The 21,014-nt window shown below is 40.2% G+C and overlaps 4 protein-coding genes across 4 annotated transcripts; 2 read left to right on the plus strand and 2 right to left on the minus strand.

The window, feature by feature from the left end:
- Nucleotides 1-483: 483 nt before the first annotated feature.
- Nucleotides 484-8,226, plus strand: SARC_08830 (hypothetical protein; the record flags this gene model as incomplete). The annotated part of the gene is made up of 9 exons (XM_014297176.1): nucleotides 484-489; nucleotides 1,075-1,257; nucleotides 1,721-1,833; nucleotides 2,715-2,828; nucleotides 3,621-3,739; nucleotides 5,586-5,773; nucleotides 6,792-6,884; nucleotides 7,218-7,266; nucleotides 7,896-8,226. The coding sequence occupies 9 exons, from the start codon at nucleotides 484-486 to the stop codon at nucleotides 7,976-7,978; spliced, it is 948 nt and encodes a 315-aa protein (XP_014152651.1). The 3' UTR covers nucleotides 7,979-8,226.
- Nucleotides 8,227-9,399: 1,173 nt separating this feature from the next.
- SARC_08831 (hypothetical protein) lies at nucleotides 9,400-10,978 on the minus strand (the record flags this gene model as incomplete). The annotated part of the gene is made up of 2 exons (XM_014297177.1): nucleotides 9,400-9,730; nucleotides 10,944-10,978. 2 exons carry the CDS (start codon nucleotides 10,976-10,978, stop codon nucleotides 9,400-9,402), a joined length of 366 nt encoding a protein of 121 aa, XP_014152652.1.
- Nucleotides 10,979-11,417: 439 nt separating this feature from the next.
- SARC_08832 (hypothetical protein) lies at nucleotides 11,418-13,918 on the minus strand (the record flags this gene model as incomplete). The annotated part of the gene is made up of 2 exons (XM_014297178.1): nucleotides 11,418-11,689; nucleotides 13,068-13,918. The coding sequence occupies 2 exons, from the start codon at nucleotides 13,916-13,918 to the stop codon at nucleotides 11,623-11,625; spliced, it is 918 nt and encodes a 305-aa protein (XP_014152653.1). The 3' UTR covers nucleotides 11,418-11,622.
- An 825-nt stretch (nucleotides 13,919-14,743) lies between these two features.
- On the plus strand, nucleotides 14,744-20,810 carry SARC_08833 (hypothetical protein; the record flags this gene model as incomplete). The annotated part of the gene is made up of 8 exons (XM_014297179.1): nucleotides 14,744-15,049; nucleotides 16,340-16,504; nucleotides 17,097-17,410; nucleotides 17,618-17,805; nucleotides 18,374-18,499; nucleotides 19,311-19,437; nucleotides 20,051-20,158; nucleotides 20,749-20,810. Coding segments are annotated over exons 1-8 (1,183 nt in total), but the record flags the coding sequence as incomplete, so codon positions are not given.
- Nucleotides 20,811-21,014: the final 204 nt, after the last annotated feature.

Here is a 21,014-nt window from a genome sequence, read left to right on the forward strand (position 1 = left end):
TATATATATATATATATGGATACATACTTACATATATTTATATATGTATATATATATATAAATATAGATTTATATATATATCCATATGTCCAAATATATATATATATATGTGTGTGTGTGTGTATCCATATGTATATATCCTATATATATGTATGTATATATATAAATATGTATATATGTGAAATATATTATATATAGTGAAATATATTATATATAGTGAAATATATTTACATATATATTATATAATTATATATATATATAATATATTTCACATATATATATATGTTAAAAATATTATATAAATATATATATTTATATATTATATATTTATATATTTATATATGTATAACTATACGCGCACACACACAAACACATATATTTATATATATAAGTGGATACATACATATATGCATATATTTATATATATATATATATATATATTTATGTATCCATATATATATATTTACATATATCTATATATATATGTATGTATGTATGTATATATAATATATATGTATATATAATATATATGTATATATATATATATATCTATATCTATACGCACACACACATACACACAAACATACAAACAGACACACACACATATATATATTCATATATATATATATATATATATGGATACATTCGTACATACATACATACCTACCTACATATATATATATATATACGTATCAATATATTTATATTTATATATATGTATATATAAATATATACGTATCAATATATATATATATGTATATATATAAGCATATATATATATATATGTGTGTGTGTGTGTATCCATATATATACATATATATACATATAAATATATGGATTCATACATATATATATATATATATATGTGTGTGTGTGTGAGTATATCCATAAATATGTATATATGGATACATACATATATATATTTATATATATATAATTATATATATTCATATACAAACATACACACATACATACATACATATATATGTATATATATATATATTAATGCACACACACACATATATATATATAAATATATATATGTATATGTTTGTATTTTATTGATCTATTCAGGTATCCATATTCATCCGAAATATTGAACGCGAGTCTGATTCGTCCGTCCCTTGTATCATATATAGTATCAACGCCGTGAATGCGGAGAGTCTGAGCCGGCACAGTATCACAGCGGTATTGACTGTAGGAAGAAACATCCTCGATGACAAAAGTTTCTTATCGGAGAAGAATATTGCGCATATGGTACGACTACTTTGGATTTGTGTATTTTCTAATCAAGTCGACACCCACCTGTTAGAATATACAGGGATGAGTAACTATTATACCTAGCATAAAGTAGGTTCATATGTCACGTGTATAAAGCCCACGGTAATGTGTTGTGTATGGGTTCGTTCTATGTGCTCTTGCACATGTATACAAACTTAATCGTTTGAATTGGATACCATCCGATGGTGCGGCATAGGGATCGTATAGTACTTTTCAGTAGTCAAAACGAGTGGATTGCCAGCGCGATGTTGGGCTATATGTGTTTGTACCGGACTCAAGATACACGTTCATTATTTGCGTATCAATATCGTATTCAGACCATGTGCACTCCAGGCAAGTCTTGTAAGCGCACGCTCCGCGTGTGACGTTATTGGCATATGCGCTCGTATACATTAACGAGATAGCTCATAGCCCTGCGTGCAAATACGGTTGTTGTCAGGTAATCGCCATAGACGATGAAGAAGACGTGGACTTCATGGCTGAACTTGAAGATGTCCTGAGCTTCATAGACACTCAGCTGGCCACAGACAATGGGCGTGTGCTCGTACACTGGTAAGCATAGCGGACGAGTATAATACGCTCTAGCAGTGTTCTCAGTCTGATATTTTAGGCAGTCAGACACCTATGTACAGATTTATGTTATGTTTACCTCCAGGTATCGCATGTACATACACACCAATGATCGCGCATATGTATGTAGCTGTGTACGCATATGCAGACATTCATGTAACGTTATGCATGTACCGTAATCGAAGACGCAGGTGTGTATCGAGCTAGGACTCATATGCATACATAGCCGTACATAGTGATACACTACTACACATGTTATTGTTTTCTTTGAGTTATCCGTTTATCATGAGCACGCCGAACTGTCAGTGCCCGCTACTGCAAAGAACGTTTGTACACACAATACCGGTCTACATTATCGCAAGCCCTGACCTATGCATTGGCTCAAGTGTATTGCGAATCACGCGTTCAAATTGTGTTGGTACATACACCCGTACTACATTTATATATATCTACACATCTGGTTCATTTGTGTGTGAATGGTTTTGCCGATTCGTCGCTTTTGTTGGCTGTCTAGCACGTGCATACGTGATCTCCTCTTACAATCGTTTCCACGCGCTCAAACACGCAAAGGTCAGTTCTGTTGCGAAGGTTGCTTTAAACAGCCAGCATCTACTGGGTTGCTTAAAATTTACGTACGTCTATACACACACATAGACTACCCTTTAATTCTGTAGATAATATTGTCTTAAACAGCCAGTATCACGGGGTTGTTTATAATTTACGTACATTTATGCACACACATTTACACTACTCTTTAATTCTGTTGCTAAGATTGCCTTATGCAGCCAGCATCTACTGAATGCTTGTGCACGCATATATACATCACTCTAAAGTTCACAGTCACCCCTGGCATATCCACACAGTCACGCCGGCGTTTCGAGATCTGCGGCCATCACATGTGCCTATCTTATGCGTAAAGAATCGCTGAGTGTCGAGGACGCACTCGAGAAGATCAGGCAGAACCACCCCACAGCATGGTATGTGTTGCTGATGTTCCACTGTACGCTATACACATACACATACACACACATATATATATATGTATATATATATATATATGTATATATATATATATATGTATATATACATGTATATATATATATATATTTATATGTATATATATATGTATATATACATGTATATATATATATACATACATGTATATATAGCGCTTCATTCAGCGAAGATGTTGTGGTGCCTCGAAATGCTATGTCATGTCTGCAGGAAAGAACAATACCACCTCACTACACGTGATTTACAGCTGCTAAACTACACGCGTGGTTGGGTGCGTTTCTGGGGGCATGCACCGGTCTGCGCGTGCCAAGCCTCACGGGTCTAGGTAGCTGATCCTGTTGTCGTGTGTGTCTGTGTATGTTCATTGGTGTTTGACTGAATATTGCGTTGATGATTGGCCGTGTGTGTGTGCACACTCTGAACGCGTATTAACGTCCACGCTCATCGGATAGTTCAGCTGAGTGTGTTGGTGCATACTCGATTATGTCAAGGATGGTTTCGTGCGCCATTGCCACTGCATAACTCAGGCCACCAAATTAGTTTGTCCAATAAATTCAACCGGGTGGCTATGCACAACGTATCGGCTATTTAAACTCATCACTTCAGCGCTTCTGCTTGTGCTCGCGAATAGGCACGCCTGCTTCATTGGAAACAAATACCTTTTTTGTACATCATACGACTTGTCCCCATCAAGTAACGTTCTACACGGACTTTGTGGTCTATTGCTAACGTTTATATTGCCACTATGTCGCCAGTCCCAACGACGGGTTCTTGAGACAGCTGTCCCTATTCGAACGCATGTCGTGGAAGATAGACAGTGACAACGCCTACTACTGCTACTACCTGTCACAGCTCATGGCTCAGCGAAGGTTAGGTATGCCTGTTCAAGCACGGTAGTGTCAAGTATTGTATTGCAGCAATGATATGATATGTAGACAGCACATCTTGTATATATTACTGTGATTGCAGATCGATCGTACTATGTATGTGTGATATGAAGCGGCATACTATGTAAGTGTGATTTGAAATGTCATACTATGTATGTGTGAAATATAGTGTCGACAACGATATTAAATTTTACTGGTACTCTCTATCACAGCTGGTTTCAACGAAGGAAAAGTAAGTGTGTTTTAAGCATCAAGCACGGAATAGGCATACTTGCCAACACACGAATATATATGCTCACTCACTCATATATTTGTGTCACAGAGAAAAGTTGGCAATGAATTTTGCATTGTGTTAATTTCAGGATGTCCCACTTATACTCTACACGAGCACTATAAAGAACAATATATAAATAGAACCGCTCAAGCGCAGGGAACGCTAAGGTGATTACTACTTATTAGCAACGTCAATCTCACTCAGAAGGATACAGTGACACTGAGAGAGTCAAGATTTACCGGAATAGAATGTAATCATAGCTAGCAATAGAGAAATAGAATGTAATAATATCTAGCACTAGAGTAATAGAATCTATTGATATATAGCATTAGAGAAGTATAATGTATTGATATGTAGCATTAGAAAAATGGAATGTATTGATATCTAGCAATATAGAAATAGAATGCAATAATATCTAGCACTAGAGAAATAGAATGTATTTATATTTAGCACTAGAGAAATAGAATGTAATAATATCTAGCACTCGAGAAATATAATGTATTGATATTTAGCACTAGAGAAATAGAATGTATTGATATGTAGCACTAGAGAATTAGAATGTAATAATATCTAGCACTCGAGAAAAAGAATGTATTGATATGTAGCACTAGAGAATTAGAATGCAATAATATCTAGCACTAGAGAAATAGAATGTAATGATATGTAGCACTAGAGAAATAGAATGTATTGATATGTAGCGCTAGAGAAATATAATGTATTGATATGTAGAACTAGAGAATTAGAATATAATAATATCTAGCACTAGAGAAATATAATGTATTTATATTTAGCACTCGAGAAATAGAATGTAATAATATCCACTCGAGAAATAGAATGTATTGATATGTAGCACTAGAGAATTAGAATGTGATAATATCTAGCACTAGAGAAATAGAATGTATTGATATGTAGAACTAGAGAATTAAATTGTAATGATATCTAGCACTAGAGAATTAGATTTTATTGATATTTAGCACTAGAGAAATAAAAAGTATTGATATGTAGCACTAGAGAAATAGAATGTATTGATATGTAGCACTAGAGAAATAGAATGTATTGATATGTAGCACTAGAGAAATAGAATGTATTGATATGTAGCAACAGAGAAATAGAATGTATTGATATGTAGCACTAGAGAATGAAAATGTAATAATATCTAGCACTAGAGAAGTAGAATGTAATGATATACAGCACTAGAGAAATAGGATGTTTTGATATGTAGCACTAGAGAATTAGAATGTAATAATATCTACACTAGAGAAATACAATGTATTGATATCTAGCACTGCTGTCGTTTCTGTCTGAACGGTCAATGAGTCCGAGGGGTACGATGTAGGCTATGAGTGCCCGGGACGCACTCTTACCGATATGCGTGTATTAAGTATTAGTACATGCCTGCGTGATTGAATATATCAGAGGGGCACAATGTCAGTGAGCAAAACCTGAATGTCACAGAGAAGGTACGACTGCCGGAGATACAACACACCGATGCCCTTGTAGCAATAGGCGTATATGTGTACTAACAATTGCATACATACACTTGCAATGTCATCACTCAGAGGGGTACAATGTCACAGAGCAAGAACTGAGTGCCACAGAGAAAGCGAAGAGTGTCGGAGATACGACGTACCGATGCCGGTCATGTCGCAAAGAGTTGTTCGCACAGAAGCAGGCCATACCCCACGAAACGGGCAAGGGTCAAGAGGCCTTTACTTGGTACAAGCGCAATGATCGATACGATAAAAATGTAAGCTATGTATTTGTATGTGGACATGGGTGTATTGATGGTGCTAGTGTGTGTATTTGCAACGCTGATCACATTGGCAATGATGTGTGATGTAAGTGTTCTGTTCACGCCTTCGTGTATATGCAAATATGCACACGAGGAAGATTTCTGTCAGCAGAAATCAAGTGTGGGTGAAGGTGCCAACTAGACAACCCGTTTCAAAGGATCAACTTCTACTGGGTATGCACGCGTTCTGTGTGTCAGTGGAAGAGAGCCGTGCTCACCACCTATCCATGCAATACAGAGCAGATTTATACAAGTGTATATCGAGGCAGGTACAGGTTGTATATTCCTTAAAGTTGGGCGAAACACTTTGGTTTTGGGAATGGAACGATGAATATATACCCGAAACGAATGCTGTCACAAAGTCATACTGCACCGTACACGACCGCCTGCGTGTACAGGCCTGTTTGCTGTGCCTGATGCGGTGATGTTCTCCGCTTCTATGTGTATAAGACTAAAGTACACAAGTGTGTGTATGAACCCATCTAGCTGTAGGTAGCTGCTGCAAAGCTCCACAGCCATACGGTCAGCACGGCTTTAATCTCTACGGACGATGTGGTGATCAGACAGTCTCTAGTTTTACTTCAAATTGCGTACTACAAGTTCCCTGCCAGCTTGTACGGGTTCTGTGGTGTTGCCATATATATGCCTTCCTACACAGATGGATGTGCTCGTTCGCATATGCACTATCATGCGTCAATATATATATATATATGTATGTATGTATATATATCTACAGTCTTATCGTAGTCTGTCTGTACTCAGGTGCCTCTTTGAGTTTGGGTATTAATCATTTAGTACGGGGGGATGTGCGCGCGTGAATAATGTCTTACGGACAATGCAGCATCCATCTTCAGTGTTGGTCTGCGCCAGCACGGCGGGCGTACTCTACACCTACGCTTGTCGGTTCAAAACGCCACACAATCGAGTTTACGACAATAATTTAAAATATGACTTGTCACTTCGTTATGAACAGGCGCCGCCCACAGACATGTGCTCATCGCACTTCCTAGTGCCCATTAAGTGGATGGCCCAGGCGATAGTTGGCGATGGGGTTTACGACGGGAAAGTATGTGCAGAGCGGCATGCGTCGCTTGTTTTGAGTGTGTGTGCTTAAAATAGCCGTTGGTATTCAATACCACGGGATATGAAGTAGCACTGTTGCGTACACAAACAAGCATACGTTGTCTATGACGAGCGATGCTTAGCGCGATCTGTTGCACGCTTGCGGCCACTATGAGAACACATGCGGTTTTACTTAGTGTTTGTGTTTGAACAATACTCCGTTGCTACTTGTACATTACTCGTACTGTAATATCACACACTTGTTTGTCTGGACACTGCTCCGTGGCTACTTGTACGTTTCTCGTACTGTACTGACACACTTGTTTGTCTCACGCAGCTGTCATGTGACAACTGTAGTGCGAAGATCGGCAGCTTCAACTGGTCAGGTATGCACGCAATTGCATCGATGTGATCCATGTACACGCGTACATATACCAATGTGTTTGCCGTAGTTACGTATATCAAATTACCACGTCTGCAGGGATAGGTGTCTTTCACCATCACTATCCAAACACCAAGTGTGTTGTGAATACGTATTTCCGCTGGAATCAGTGGGGTTCTTGGTATTGATCTTTCTACGTCGTCCGCATATGCAGAATATGTATGGCATTGGATGGATGAGAGTATACTATATGCACACTCAAAGACACACCTCTGAATTAAATGACACAAGCATATCATGCTTTTGACAGTGATTATCTGGCTATACGTTCGAACATTATATAAAAGTCGTACAAACAATTGTTTGAATGGTATTGGTTTGTATGTACAGTTTTATACAGTTTTATACTCGATTCCGGCGCTTTCCTTTCATAGACAATCATATCAAGTGTTTTCCAACTAGAGACGCATATACGCACTCAGCTACTCACACCCAACTTCGACCCTCAACGCGGACTCGTATACTATAGTGAGGTGTCTCCAGTTGCAGTCCCGTAGTATTAGGTGTGAGTGTTTGTTTCAATTAACTTCACCCGCTAAAGCCAACTCACATACGCTCACCTTTCGCTTCCAGGTGCACAGTGCTCGTGTGGCGCTTGGGTGTCTCCTGCCTTCCAGGTGAACAAAGCAAAGGTGGATGGTATCATCAAGATGTAGCTGGAAATGGTTTCACATAGAGATGGTGTCGGGAGATGCAAGCAATGGCTACATTATGATCGAGTCCAAGTTATAGTTGGCTGAGGAGAAAGAAATGTAGAGATGAAGTATTATGAACCTTGCAAAATATTAGTGGTCTTAACAGACTATCAAAAACTGTACAGGATAAGCATCGAGATAGTCCAAGGGAAATTATACGGACGTCGATGATGGATCAATGCAGATGACGATAAAACAGACTAACGAGCACAATATGATATCATTGCTGAGCGATTACGGGGCGTTATGTTCATCTATTGCATCTGAATATGCTATCCGTTGATCACTTCACCACGGGATCATATAGTAGATTTCTCCTCGTTTATTGCATCTGAACATGTCATCTGTTGATCTCTCCACTATGGGATCATATAGTAGCTATCTGTTCGTTTATTACTATGGAATTTGTTGCCCGTCAATCACTTCACTACGAGATCATATAGTAAATGTCTCTTTGTCTATTGCATCTGAAAATGTCATCTGTTGATCACTTCAGTATGGGATCATATAGTAGCTATCGGTTCGTTTATTACTATGGAATTTGTTGCCCTTCAATCACTTCACTACGGGATCATATAGACCGCATTTCTGCAAACTAGGCATGGATCCTTTGAAACCCCAGAACCCCAGAAGAATTGATCGTCCCGAGTGCCGAGCGTGAGAGGGAGAATATGAATCAGTCTTGGGATAGCGCTCATACATTGAAAGTGCAGCGTGCGATGCCTAGTGATTAGCACGGCACTGTAACACCTTTAGGTCTGTGGGAGAGTTCGGATTCAGTCGACCGGTTGACAAAGTGGCGGTCTACAAGTTCGTGAGCGTACAAGTGTATAACACCCGTCATAAATTTTCTAAGAGAAAATACGTATTATAATATATGCGGATATACGTGCCAATACGAGTATATGCGTGTTTATATTCTGGTATAGAAAACGTCTGTGGTACCGCTTCTCTGTTCATAGACATAGTCTAATGTTCACATGTAGCTTTTATCTGAGAGAGAGAGAAAGGGCAAACGTACATCTAAGCACATGAAAGTACACATCTGACCTTTATCAAAGTATTTGTACATATAAATATGCTTGTACGCTTTGAAGTGAAGCATCATTCATGTGAGTATCCCTTGTAGGCGTAAGTGTGGATTAAACATCCTTTTGGCGTTTCACAGCTCTAAATATCTGTTGGGATACACGAATATTATCCGACAAAGTGTTCACACTCGCCATTAATTGCGATAACGGAAAGTACAGCAGGAATGCGAGCATCTCGAAAGATATGTGGATTTCACTTTAATATTTATTCTTTGGTGGTGGCACTGTACACCAATTCATATTCACTGAGCTTTCATGGCGGTATAAACGACACACAGCTAGATATCAGATCTATTGATCATGTCGGTGTATTGTTTGGAAAAGCGTATCCAAATTGCTCATGCACATGTTGAACGCCGTGTTAAAGTCATTCCAGCTGGCCGCTGTGAATCCAGGTGATAAAATGATTGCCAGAGTCTTTACATCAATATCCTCGTAGTATTGGCAGAACATAGCTGGGCAATCCTTGGGTTTCCCCGATTCGACTGGTGCTCCCAGTCTGTATTGATCCCATGTGGTAGCATCCAAGCCAAGCTCAGCCCAGACAGTTTGATAGAAAGTGGCAGGAAATTTGGCATCAACTTCGGGAGAGGCAAATTCGGGATACGCCAGTGTTAGTTCGCTGTAGGTCAAAAGATTCAACACTCAACAGCTGCATAGCAGCGTCACTGTGTCGCTATCAGTCTATTTATTTATCCAAAGCCATAAGCCAACTGATAACACATTTATCACTGACACTTTCCGGCGTCCGGTCACAATTTGAATTGTTAATGTTTTTGTTAAAAAAACAAAACAAAAAATAAATAAAAACAAAAACAACAATGTCCTTTGAACAATAGTCCAATCAGGCATTATTTTTTTTATCTTCTTCTCTAAAGGGTCATGACAACAATGGACATAATCTATTTAGTTTTTGCTGCAGCCTAAAAGGTTAAAAGCCTAAATAAAAACCCCCCCGGCCTCCCCCTCCACTGGATCTATTTATTAATTTTATTTCAAGTAGTCAAGTACGACAACTTCTGTCGATTCTTTATGAAATGAGTGGACTCTTTCAGCTATCAGTTGCGGAATCTAAAATTCTTTTGCGCCTCTTTGCAATTATATATTGTGATGTGACAACGTAAAGTCGTATACTTGTGATTTCACTGATTTGTGAATAGTGAGAGTAGTGAATAGATAAACACGGGCCATACTATTTCTTAACGAAAAAACAATAAACATACATCTTCTTTAATCGTCCATTTTTATAGATTTACAATATCTATATAGAATCAATATTGAAAAACATCAAAACCACAACTTTGAAATATGTTCATTCTATCGTCAATACTGCTAGTCGTACTATCCTTAGTATCTATAAAATCAATCGAAGCCAAATCGCTGGAAGTGAGAAACAAGTGCTCAGCTGTTAAGGACACGGTCATGGTAACAGATCCTGAAAGTAAATTAGCATCATGTGCAAAGAGCCCAGAGGACTGCAAATGCGCCGATATACTACCAATTGGAATTGCACACCTCATGACTTTTCAAGAATTCACACTTGAATCGTCCAAGCTATTCTTAGAGGTACATATGGCTTCGTTCAACGTGATGCCTGGGCAGAGCTTGGTTTGAATGCCATGACATGGGACGATTGCAGACTGGGTGCACCTGCCGATTTAGTAATGCCAAAGGACTGCCCGGCAGTGTTTTGTCAACACTATGAGGAGATAATAGTGGAGAACACTGAAGAAGGCCATTTTATCCCTCGGTTACACTGCGGCCACTTGGAACGACTTCACTGACAGGTATGCTACATGCCTCAGCAATATAGACGCGACATTGGCTACACTTACAGAGCCTCGGCACTAAATCTGCTATGAATCCACATCCAACCCCAGGTTGAGATCAAACCCGGTAGCTAAATGCAAAAGCTGACTATCCCGTAAAATAAATTGGGGATGTACCTCTTCTCGTTATGCATAGTGTATTTTTTCGTTATGAATAGTTCATTAATGTGATTTTTTTCATAGTATGGGACTTAATTCAAGTGAATACGCAATATCTTTTTAATTTCTGCGACATCAATTAGTAGTGGCGATTATTATGAATTTGTCGTCTGATGTGAAGGAGAGATATACGGATACGAGGCCGCGAAATGTCCAGAATGTAGAAATACAATTGTTGTACCGCGTATGACGTGTTGGGATCTGAAATATTTTACAACTTCCAGCATCTTAGAATGTAGATCAGGATCATAACACAAGCTCATCTGCTCGATGGATTCAAAGCCATACTTCTGGTATTTAAAAAATAATTGATTAGCACTTTTTGTAAATATCCTCGCGTAGGCTGAGTATAGCCGTCTGGGCACACATTTCTTAACTTCGCAATCATATTTCACTGTACATCTCGTCATCAATGAAAGTACATATTATAACTTGTTAGATATAGACCTGCCGCATTATGGTTGCAAACGGTGATTGCGTGACAGGTGTTCGTATGACAACGTTGAAAAATTTCCCGATTTGAGCTTCATGATCGGGCTGGTGTGCTCCTTATTCGGACAACAGTGAGTGTGACCAGCGCCCAATCATTATCACTGCAGTAATCGTAGACTTGGTTAATATGGCACCTATACTACATACGGAGCAACCAGAAGCAGGACCGAGCTGAAAATATTGGTGGTTCACCTACGATGGATAAGTAAGTCGTATACGAACGGGACATACAACTTGCAACAAATGGCTAGATAAATCAGTACACACTGTGCATCTAGAAAATCATATTCTAGATAATATCGTATACTCATACCTGGCTCGGCTCCATTCTACACGACGGCAATTACGGACCTACCGGGATTAAAAGATACTTGCTTCTCCAGATATTCGAGACTTATACCTCAAGATAGAATAAAGACCATCTACATTTCAAGGCGTAAGCTACGAAAGAATATCACGGCGCCTGGAAACGCTAACCACACAACAACTTTCAAGGTCAAAAGAACATATCCGGCAATACAAAATTACAAGTTAATGCTACTGTTTGCACAAGACGAATAATAATTTTTATGTACAATCTAAACTAGCAAGAAAGCGGTGACTGTGTACACAAACCTGAAGATTATAAAACTTAAATCTATATCTCGGTAAGAAATGTGTAATTATAAATTAAAAAAAGCACCGAATCCGTGCGAGAATATTGCAAACTTTCATTAATGTGTGAGATTCACAAACCTGATCATGAGATACAATAGTCACTTGACTGATGATTGGTACTAAAAATACAATTTACAAAAAGCACTTCCACAAGATTTATAAAACTGGTCAACCATAACTGACAGAGATACCTAAATGCAGGAAAGTCAGTATTCATGGCTGACAAGCAGAGATACGAACATATAAGCTAAACACGCAATTGATAACCCAAACAAATGACAGAAGTTCGGATTATATCAATCATCTATATTCACAGTAAACAAAACAAGTTAAACTCGTAACCTTCATCAGTCCCGACTTTACTCTCACTCGACGACACTATGCCGCTAATTCAATTCCCATCCCGGTGTGGGGTACTTCTCCAATATACAACACCGTACTCAGGGATCTCATGATTGATATTCAAACAGCCGCAACTTTCCACATCTTCATCGGCCCGGTACATTGTAGAACACACCGAACCGACAGACTGGCCAGGACTGTTGGTAACGACAGTCAAGTATGGTTATACATGCGTGTGTTATATATGCAATTGCAGAAAACATACTTGCACACCCATACAAATGTATGTGACAAGCCAGGCTGAGTTGAACATGAACAAGCCTCCCACATATGTATATCGCAACTACACCGACTACATGCCAGGCTGATGTTCCATGCTGCCAGGCAACCCCATTCTAATTATCTTGCATCGACGATCTATATATATATTATTCTGGATTTATCTATGTACTTGCATACTACCCTTACAAAGTTGTATACAAGCGCTCGGCGATCTTCAGCTGCGTGCGCGTGATGTTCGACAGGTACACGATCATCATCACATCCAACAGACTATTATTAAACATCTTGTCTAGAGTTAAGCCTTCAACCTCGGGCACTGAAGAGATCACCTCCATCAGGTGTCTTCCCACTTGATTGTTGGGTGTTTCCAAGCGACCATCCAGCACCTGTGTAACATAGTCCTTCACATGGCCTACCATCTCCAACATCTTAACAATGGCCTTCTCTAATTGTTCAGTTTCGGTCATAAGCGCAAGTGTACCATTAGGAGCATCCTTGCTTCGCTCAAGTGTATCTAAACCAACACGTTCCGCCTCCAAATAACGGAGCTCGCTTTCCACAGGTGTAAACACCACACCTGTCGCATTGTTGGGAGCTCCAATAGGACTGGATGAATAGCACTTAACAGCAAGTGGATCTCCAGATTTCAGCTCAGTATTCAGTGTGAGATGTACAGGTGAGCGTGTTTCCCTGCCATAGAACTCGTGTATAAGCACACTGTGTGACGAGATAGTATTGCCAGTTGCATACCAACCCACTATTTGCTCACGTGGGTTAACCTTCTGATGAAGCTGGAACATTGTCTGATGGAACTCCATGTTCACGGCAACTTGATCTTCTGTCTCGCCATGAGGAACTGGGAAACAGTTTGTGACGTGAACAACACCCTCTTCAGTGTGTCCTAGTAATGTACCGATAACACGCCCTTGTCCTGCATCTCTGCGCATAAAGTGATCGACAATCGAGAATAAAACAACTGGACGGATCTTCACGGATTGGTTCAGCTTGGTATCAGCCAAGAATAGGGGCTGGGTTGGTGTGGCCGCCATTTTGTGTGTATATGCTAATTTGTGTAAGTATGTGGCTACAGAAGTGTACTTCTGTCTATATTTCAACGTAGATACGTTGTACGTTGATAGGTATGCTTGCAGTGTGTTGTAATAGCGTACATTTCCATTAAAGTTTGCACAAATATTTTCCCTGTGCAATTTCACCTGATTCTGTGTATATAAAAATAGACCCACGCGCCCAAAAACCGCCCTAAAACCCACACCGCCCAATACCGCTTTCTCAATTCGGGACAATTATACAGTATATTTGAGGGTTTATCTCAGTTAGAAACGAAGTTTTTTATTTGGAGCTCAGAAACTCAGAGGTCGAGGACTCGAGGCGCGAGGGCTAACCTCATATCATTATAAGTTGCAACGCAAATGAACGATCCGTTAAACGTTTAAAATTAAACGTATACTTATTTTTCAGTATCCCGTTTATATTGGTAGTGCCATATACCAGGTCAGGCAGTGGGCATATCACTACCAGAATTTTATCCTGATGACATGTTCTGATATTTAAAATTGAGACCAAAATTTAGGAATAGGTGCACTATTCAGGCCACAACATACGGGTCAAAATAGGCCAAAATACGTTGCAACGCTAAAAAAAATCCATTAAAAACGTTGAAAAGTCAACTTTTATCCGTGATGCCAAACGTTATGAGGTTAGCTCGAGGGGTCACGTGAAAAGTAGGGGTCCAGAACCCAAAAATTGATGACGCGTTCATCATCATCATTAGATCTGTGCAGTATCGTCTGTATGTACCATATGTACACTAAATTTGTGCTATTTAAGGTCACCAGGCACCAGCAAAGAGGTATCTGCTTGATTACCAGCGTATCACATGTTGTATGGTTGTGTAAGAAGTACTCATTTCTATACATATTATGGGCAATACTCGCCGTGTTTAATAAATCATAATAGCATATCAATAGTACACAGTCGAAAATAATCTGATATTTATAGTCTTCCATTTATTGGGTTCGAGCTTCTTATTGCCCGTGGTTGTGTTGTTAAATTAAAATATATCAATTATGTCGGTCATAGTTGGACTACAGGATGAGGTTATACCTCGCAAAGTGGCACATCAGTTACCTTGGTGGGAAAACAGGCTCGGGGGATTCCCGGTATGTGGCAATACAGTTACTTCTATGCTATGTTTTCCGTTACTAGTGAACAGTGAATGTGAATGATAGATATGCATACACACATATAAATACAAAGACATACACACACGCACACATACATGTATACACAAATATATACACAACATTCACACATATATATATATATATATATATATGTGTATATGTATATGTATATTCAAGTATATGTTTATATATATACATATATATATATACATATATACTGATATATATATATATATCCATATAAACAAATATATATATATATATGTATATATATATATTATATATACATATATATATATGTGTGTGTGTGTGTCAAGGTCTTGTTAGTGCAAATGCAACTTTAAATTTGGAAACTCGTATACCGCCGTGTTATGTATACATATTGTTCGTCTTTATCCAGCCGGACAACGTTAACGAACTTCATTACATTATGTTGATGTGTGTTGGGAATAGCTATGGGCGGTGTTAGGTTTGACAGAGATACTGCACGCTATTGGTTGGTTCTATTACGATATAAAGGAATAAAATAAATAAACATAAATTAGAGGTTCTCGCGAGTTCTCATTCCCAACGCTACCTACAAGTAGCCCACATGAGCCAGATGTGTTCCTGCCCGACGATTGCACGTAGGGTTTTTATGTTTGTATTTGTGCCTTTGCGTCGTGCTTGTTGCCCCTAATGCTGTATCCATTGCAGTCCAATGCCCCGTGCGCTGGCATGCAGCCGCGTGTACTACTGCTGAGTTTGTGCAAGCAATCGGCTCTTCGTGTAAAGTTAAGGTCAGTCGTTCGACACACACTTCAATTGTATTCTGTGTCTTATTACGAAATGCCATAGTACAGGTTATCCGCGTAGTTTGACGTCTATCACCTTGAGAGTACAGTATGCTCTCGCGCGTGTTGTGTGGTGTGCGTGTGTATGGTGTGTGTGGTGGGGGGGGGGGATTCCTTCATATTTAGATCGAATATTCGCTTTGTAGATGCGTGCTTAGTTCATGGTCACGCGTAATGCATATGTAGTTGCGCTTCTGCACCTATATCCCGTCCACCACTGCAATGCCCGACGCCCCCACGATGCTGTGGCAAGGCGTCTCAGAGTTAAGTTTTAATCTGTTCCTGGCTAAATGGTATATATGACGGAGCGAATACCTTTGCACGACATCTGTTAGGTTACTATTGCATGCCTATGTTATGTACTATGTCCTGGTTTTACTATCAGCTCACGCCCAGTCAATATGTATGTCCCAATTCACTGCTATACACACAGACCTGGCTGTCCAAAGAATCTCCTCCGGCCAGCACACTCAGGTGCAAACGGTGTGGGCTGAAATTGGCTCTGATTATACAAATCAATGCGCCGAGCACAGACAGCGAGACTGAGCAGCGGGTTTTGTATCTGTACGGTTGTACAAAGTGGGCGTGCACGAATGAGGTGAGTCACGCCATCACTGCTTTGCATACGGCGTGGTGTTGCAAGCCAACATTGTTTGCCCATTGTTTGCCACTTGAGTAACCATTTAGCCTGGTGCTAGCTTCCCGAATATGTGTAACATTTACATGTTCCTGCGTTACCGCTCTTAACTCATTTTTGTGCATTGGGCTCACTGCCTGAATGTATGTAGTGTGTATGTTTAGTGTGTGTTATGTGTATGTTTTGTGCGTGTAATGTGTATGTTTTGGGTGTGTTATGTGTATGTTTTGGGTGGGTTGTGTGTATGTTGTGTGTGTGTTATGTGTATGTTTTGTATGTGTTATGTGTATGTTTTGTGTGTGTTGTGTGTATGTTTTGTGTGTGTGTCGTGTGTGTGTAATGTGTATGTTTTGTGTGTCATGTGTATGTTTCGTGTGATTTGAGTATGATTTTTTGTGTGTTTTGAGTATGTTTTTTTGTGTGTTTTGTGTATGTTATGTGTATGTTTTGTGCATGTTGTGTGTATGGCCCCGTGAACGAGGCGCTTTTGCTAGCCTCAGGCCCATTGAGCATCTTACGACTATTCCTATACACCTATTGTGTGTTCTTGCAGGCAGGTGGCTGGTGCGTGCTGCGAGGTGTGAGAGCTACCACCAGGACAAGCGCAGCGGGCCCTACCCCACCGAGCAACACCACAGCCGCCAAGCCCAGTACCTCCTCTTCTACTACAGCCAACACACTACCCACACCCAGCACCACCACCACACACGGACTGACCTCAGGCTCATACAAATCAGCAGCGCTGAAGGTCCCCGCAGAGGATGCGTGGGGTGTGGAGGCGGACGATTGGGGTGTGGATGGCGATGCAGGACAGGACAAGGCGTGGGGGGCGGATAACAGCGACGGGGCCGAGGAAGTCTCCATGACGTAAGTGGTGACGTATGTGGTGGTGCATGTGGGTGTAGGTGTTTGGCATGATCCATAATCTAGAAACAGAGACCAGTGCTGCACCTGTTGTAGGGCCGAGGAAGTCTCCATGACATAAGTGGTGAAGTAAAAATGATTGTATGATTGTGTGTTTGTGAGTGATCTGTTAGCGTGTTAACATGTTCTACCCTCTTCTCACCATTTCAGAGAACTTACGGATCTTTTGAGTAAGCGAGATGCCCACATACAGGCGTTGCCTAAGAATATACTGAACAAAATTTTGGTCCAAAAAGCTGAACCCGGTCCGAAAGAGGAGGCCGAAGACAGCCTGAGTGGCGCAATGGCGCGGTTGAATGTTGATGACAAACAGGACTGGTCCTCCGACACGGGTGCAGGTGCGTGGTCTGCTTGTATGTCCTGTGATTGCTGTATCTGCTACGTAGCAAGTCCTTTTCCGTGGTCAGGAGAGAACTTGTACTGTTCCTGTCGTTGATTTGGTTGCGTCTGTATTTCACTTAATTGTCCCATTGAATTGAGTTGCGATCCATTTTCGTTCCTCCGTCGTGTCGTTTAGCTTTCGGATATTGTCGGATGCACCCGTGTGTTGTTGGATCCACCCGTATGTTGTCGGATGTACCCGTATGCTGTCGGATCCACCCGTGTGTTGTCAGATCCACCCGTATGTTGTTGGATCCACCCGTATGTTGTCGGATCCACCCGTATGTTGTCGGATCCACTCGTATGTTGTCGGATCCACCCGTATGTTGTTGAATGCACCCGTATGTTGTCGAATGCACCCGTATGTTGTCGGATCCACCCGTATGTTGTCGGATCCACCCGTGATGCACCCGTATGTTGTTGGATCCACCCGTATGTTGTCGGATCCACCCGTCTCCCTAGTATACATAGCAGTTTGCACTATCATCAATTGTCTGCTCACATGGTACCGAACTGTTCTATCAGACACGATGGGTGATGACGTAGCCTTCCAAGGATACTATATATGGGCATCGGGTGAACCAGAGCCGATGAAAGCCTCTAAGCACGAGTTGAAGCTACTTAAACAGTATGAGCAAGAGAACGGCAAAGGTGAGTGCTGCTAGCGGCTGTGTTGGGTTGTGTAGGGTTGGGTTTAGTCACAGGGCATTCGTTGTTGGTGTTGTATAGGGTTCTGCTTGTTATTCACTTCTCCGTTTAGGCACATCTTGCTTTCTCATATGTTATGTACTAGTTATAGATGGTATGTATCTGTTATAGATGGTACGTAATAGTATAAGATAGTATGTATTTGCTATAGATAGTATGTTTTTGTTATTAAATGGTATGTATGTTATAGATGGTATGTATTTGTTATAGATGGTATATACATGGTAGAGATAGTGTGTATTTGCTATAGATAGTATGTATCTGTTATCAGATGGTATGTGAATGTTATAGATAGTGTGTATTTGCTATAGATAGTATGTATTTGTTATAGATGGTATGTACATGTTAGAGATAGTGTGTATTCGCTATAGATAGTTTGTATTTTTTAATGTGTTATAGATGGTATGTATGTGTTATAGATAGGGTGTATTTGCTATAGATAGTATGTATTTGTTTTTAAATGGTATGTATATGTTATGGATAGTATGTATTTGCTATAGATGGCATGTATTTTTTATTGGATGGTATCTGTATGTTATAGATCGTGTGTTTTTGCTAGATAGTATGTATTTGTTATAGATGGTATTTATATGTTATAGATAGTGTGCATGTGCTATAGACCGGCCTGCATTGGTTATTTTCCCAATCTTCAACACTTAAATTCAGTTCTATACCCTCATGCACAGAATCTTAATATACTTCACTACGTATAAACCGTTCAGCCATCACACTTACACACACGTTCGGTTCTCAGCCTCGTTTGACTCGCAGTCAGAGGAATGGCAATCCGAGAAATACGAGAGCGTGGGTGGCGCACCCGATGCGAAGGCGTTCTATCGATTCGTTAAACGCTTAGAGCGAGAGCCCAACCAGGTGTTCCGGTATGTATGTGACTTTCATGTTTGGAAGCTATATCGCCGATAAAGCTCAAATACGTATGTATTGCTCTGTTGACACGGGTTAGCTATGTCTTCATGTAGTACGTAGTGCCCGGTATACAGTATACAGACTATCAAGTGTCAAAGTGTCAATAGCAAGTGTCGGATATGACTTATTCGTCTGCGCGCCCATATATAGTGTGCTGCTGGTACGCATCTGTGCGTGACTGCGCACACACCAATAGTCCTGGCCACAGAGCCTTTTAGCGAGGGCTTACCTCTTCCTAGATAAAAATTGAAGTGAGAAATGACTGTGTGTATACACCTTGCGAACGTATCGTACAATGACATGGCACCGACATGGTACGATGACCAACGCGCGCGTGTGTGTGTGTGTTATGTGTATGTGTTGTGTGTGTGTGTGTGTGTGTGTTGTAGGTGTGCTCGTATGTGTGTGTGTGTTGTAGGTGTGCTCGTGTGATTGGGGTTACATGTGCACGCACCATTTGTCATGCCTAGCGTATGCAGACGAACACCCAGACAATAAGCACGTCACCGAAAATACGACACCCACGAACTGGCCCTGTTCTAAAATTAGCCTGCTCCCTTGCGGTAGGTATGAGTACGCGGGCGAGTCATTGAATACCAAGGCCACTTCGCCGAAGGTCCCTCTGTGTGAGCACTGTGGGGCACCGAGATTCTTCGAGATACAATGCTTCCCAAAGTAAGTGTGGCATGTACGCACTTTTATGACCCTTCGAGATGCAATGCTTCCCAAAGTAAGTGTGGCATGTACGCACTTTTATGACCCTTCGAGATGCAATGCTTCCCAAAGTAAGTGTGGCATGTACGCACTTTTATGACTGCTGCATCGAATATTTTTTTCAAGTCAGTGAGCTGTATATGTACTTTCATATCTGCTTCATAGAGTGTGTATCAAATGAGTGAGCTGTATATGTAGTTTCTGATAGGTTTCATAGAATACGTATCAAATGAGTCAGCTATTCCGTTCACTTGCAGGTTATGTGATGGGTTGTATGTATGTGCAGTGTGTATAGGTATATAGATATGCATACAGCAGGTTGTAATTGTCTTGCATAAGAGTTCTAAATGTCTTTGTGTGCTTGTTAGCACCCCCTCCTCCATGCATCGTCCCACACAGAGACCACTTTATCTCACGGTGGAGAGTGATCGTCCTACAAATCAACTGCACCATCTCACCTTGAACATGGTATCAAGCACGTGCGACACATGCGTTTGATATATACATACATTGGCAGTATTACTCATCTGGAGTGGCTTTCTTGGTTGCAGGCTGCTGTCCTGTTTATCTTTAGAGGACCGGTCCACGGGTTCAGGTGCAGAGGCCGATGATGGTGAGTGATATATGTAGAAGCATAGTGTAGTAAGCGCAGCACATATCAAATTCAAAACAGAATCACATGACAAAGTACATATCACTATGTATGTATTATATATATATATATATATATACGTATATATATATATGCATATGCATATATGCATATACATATGTATATGTATATATATATATATATACAATATATTTATCTGTATAT

Source organism: Sphaeroforma arctica (assembly GCF_001186125.1).
Source record: "Sphaeroforma arctica JP610 unplaced genomic scaffold supercont1.835, whole genome shotgun sequence".
Classification (NCBI taxonomy): Eukaryota; class Ichthyosporea; order Ichthyophonida; genus Sphaeroforma; species Sphaeroforma arctica.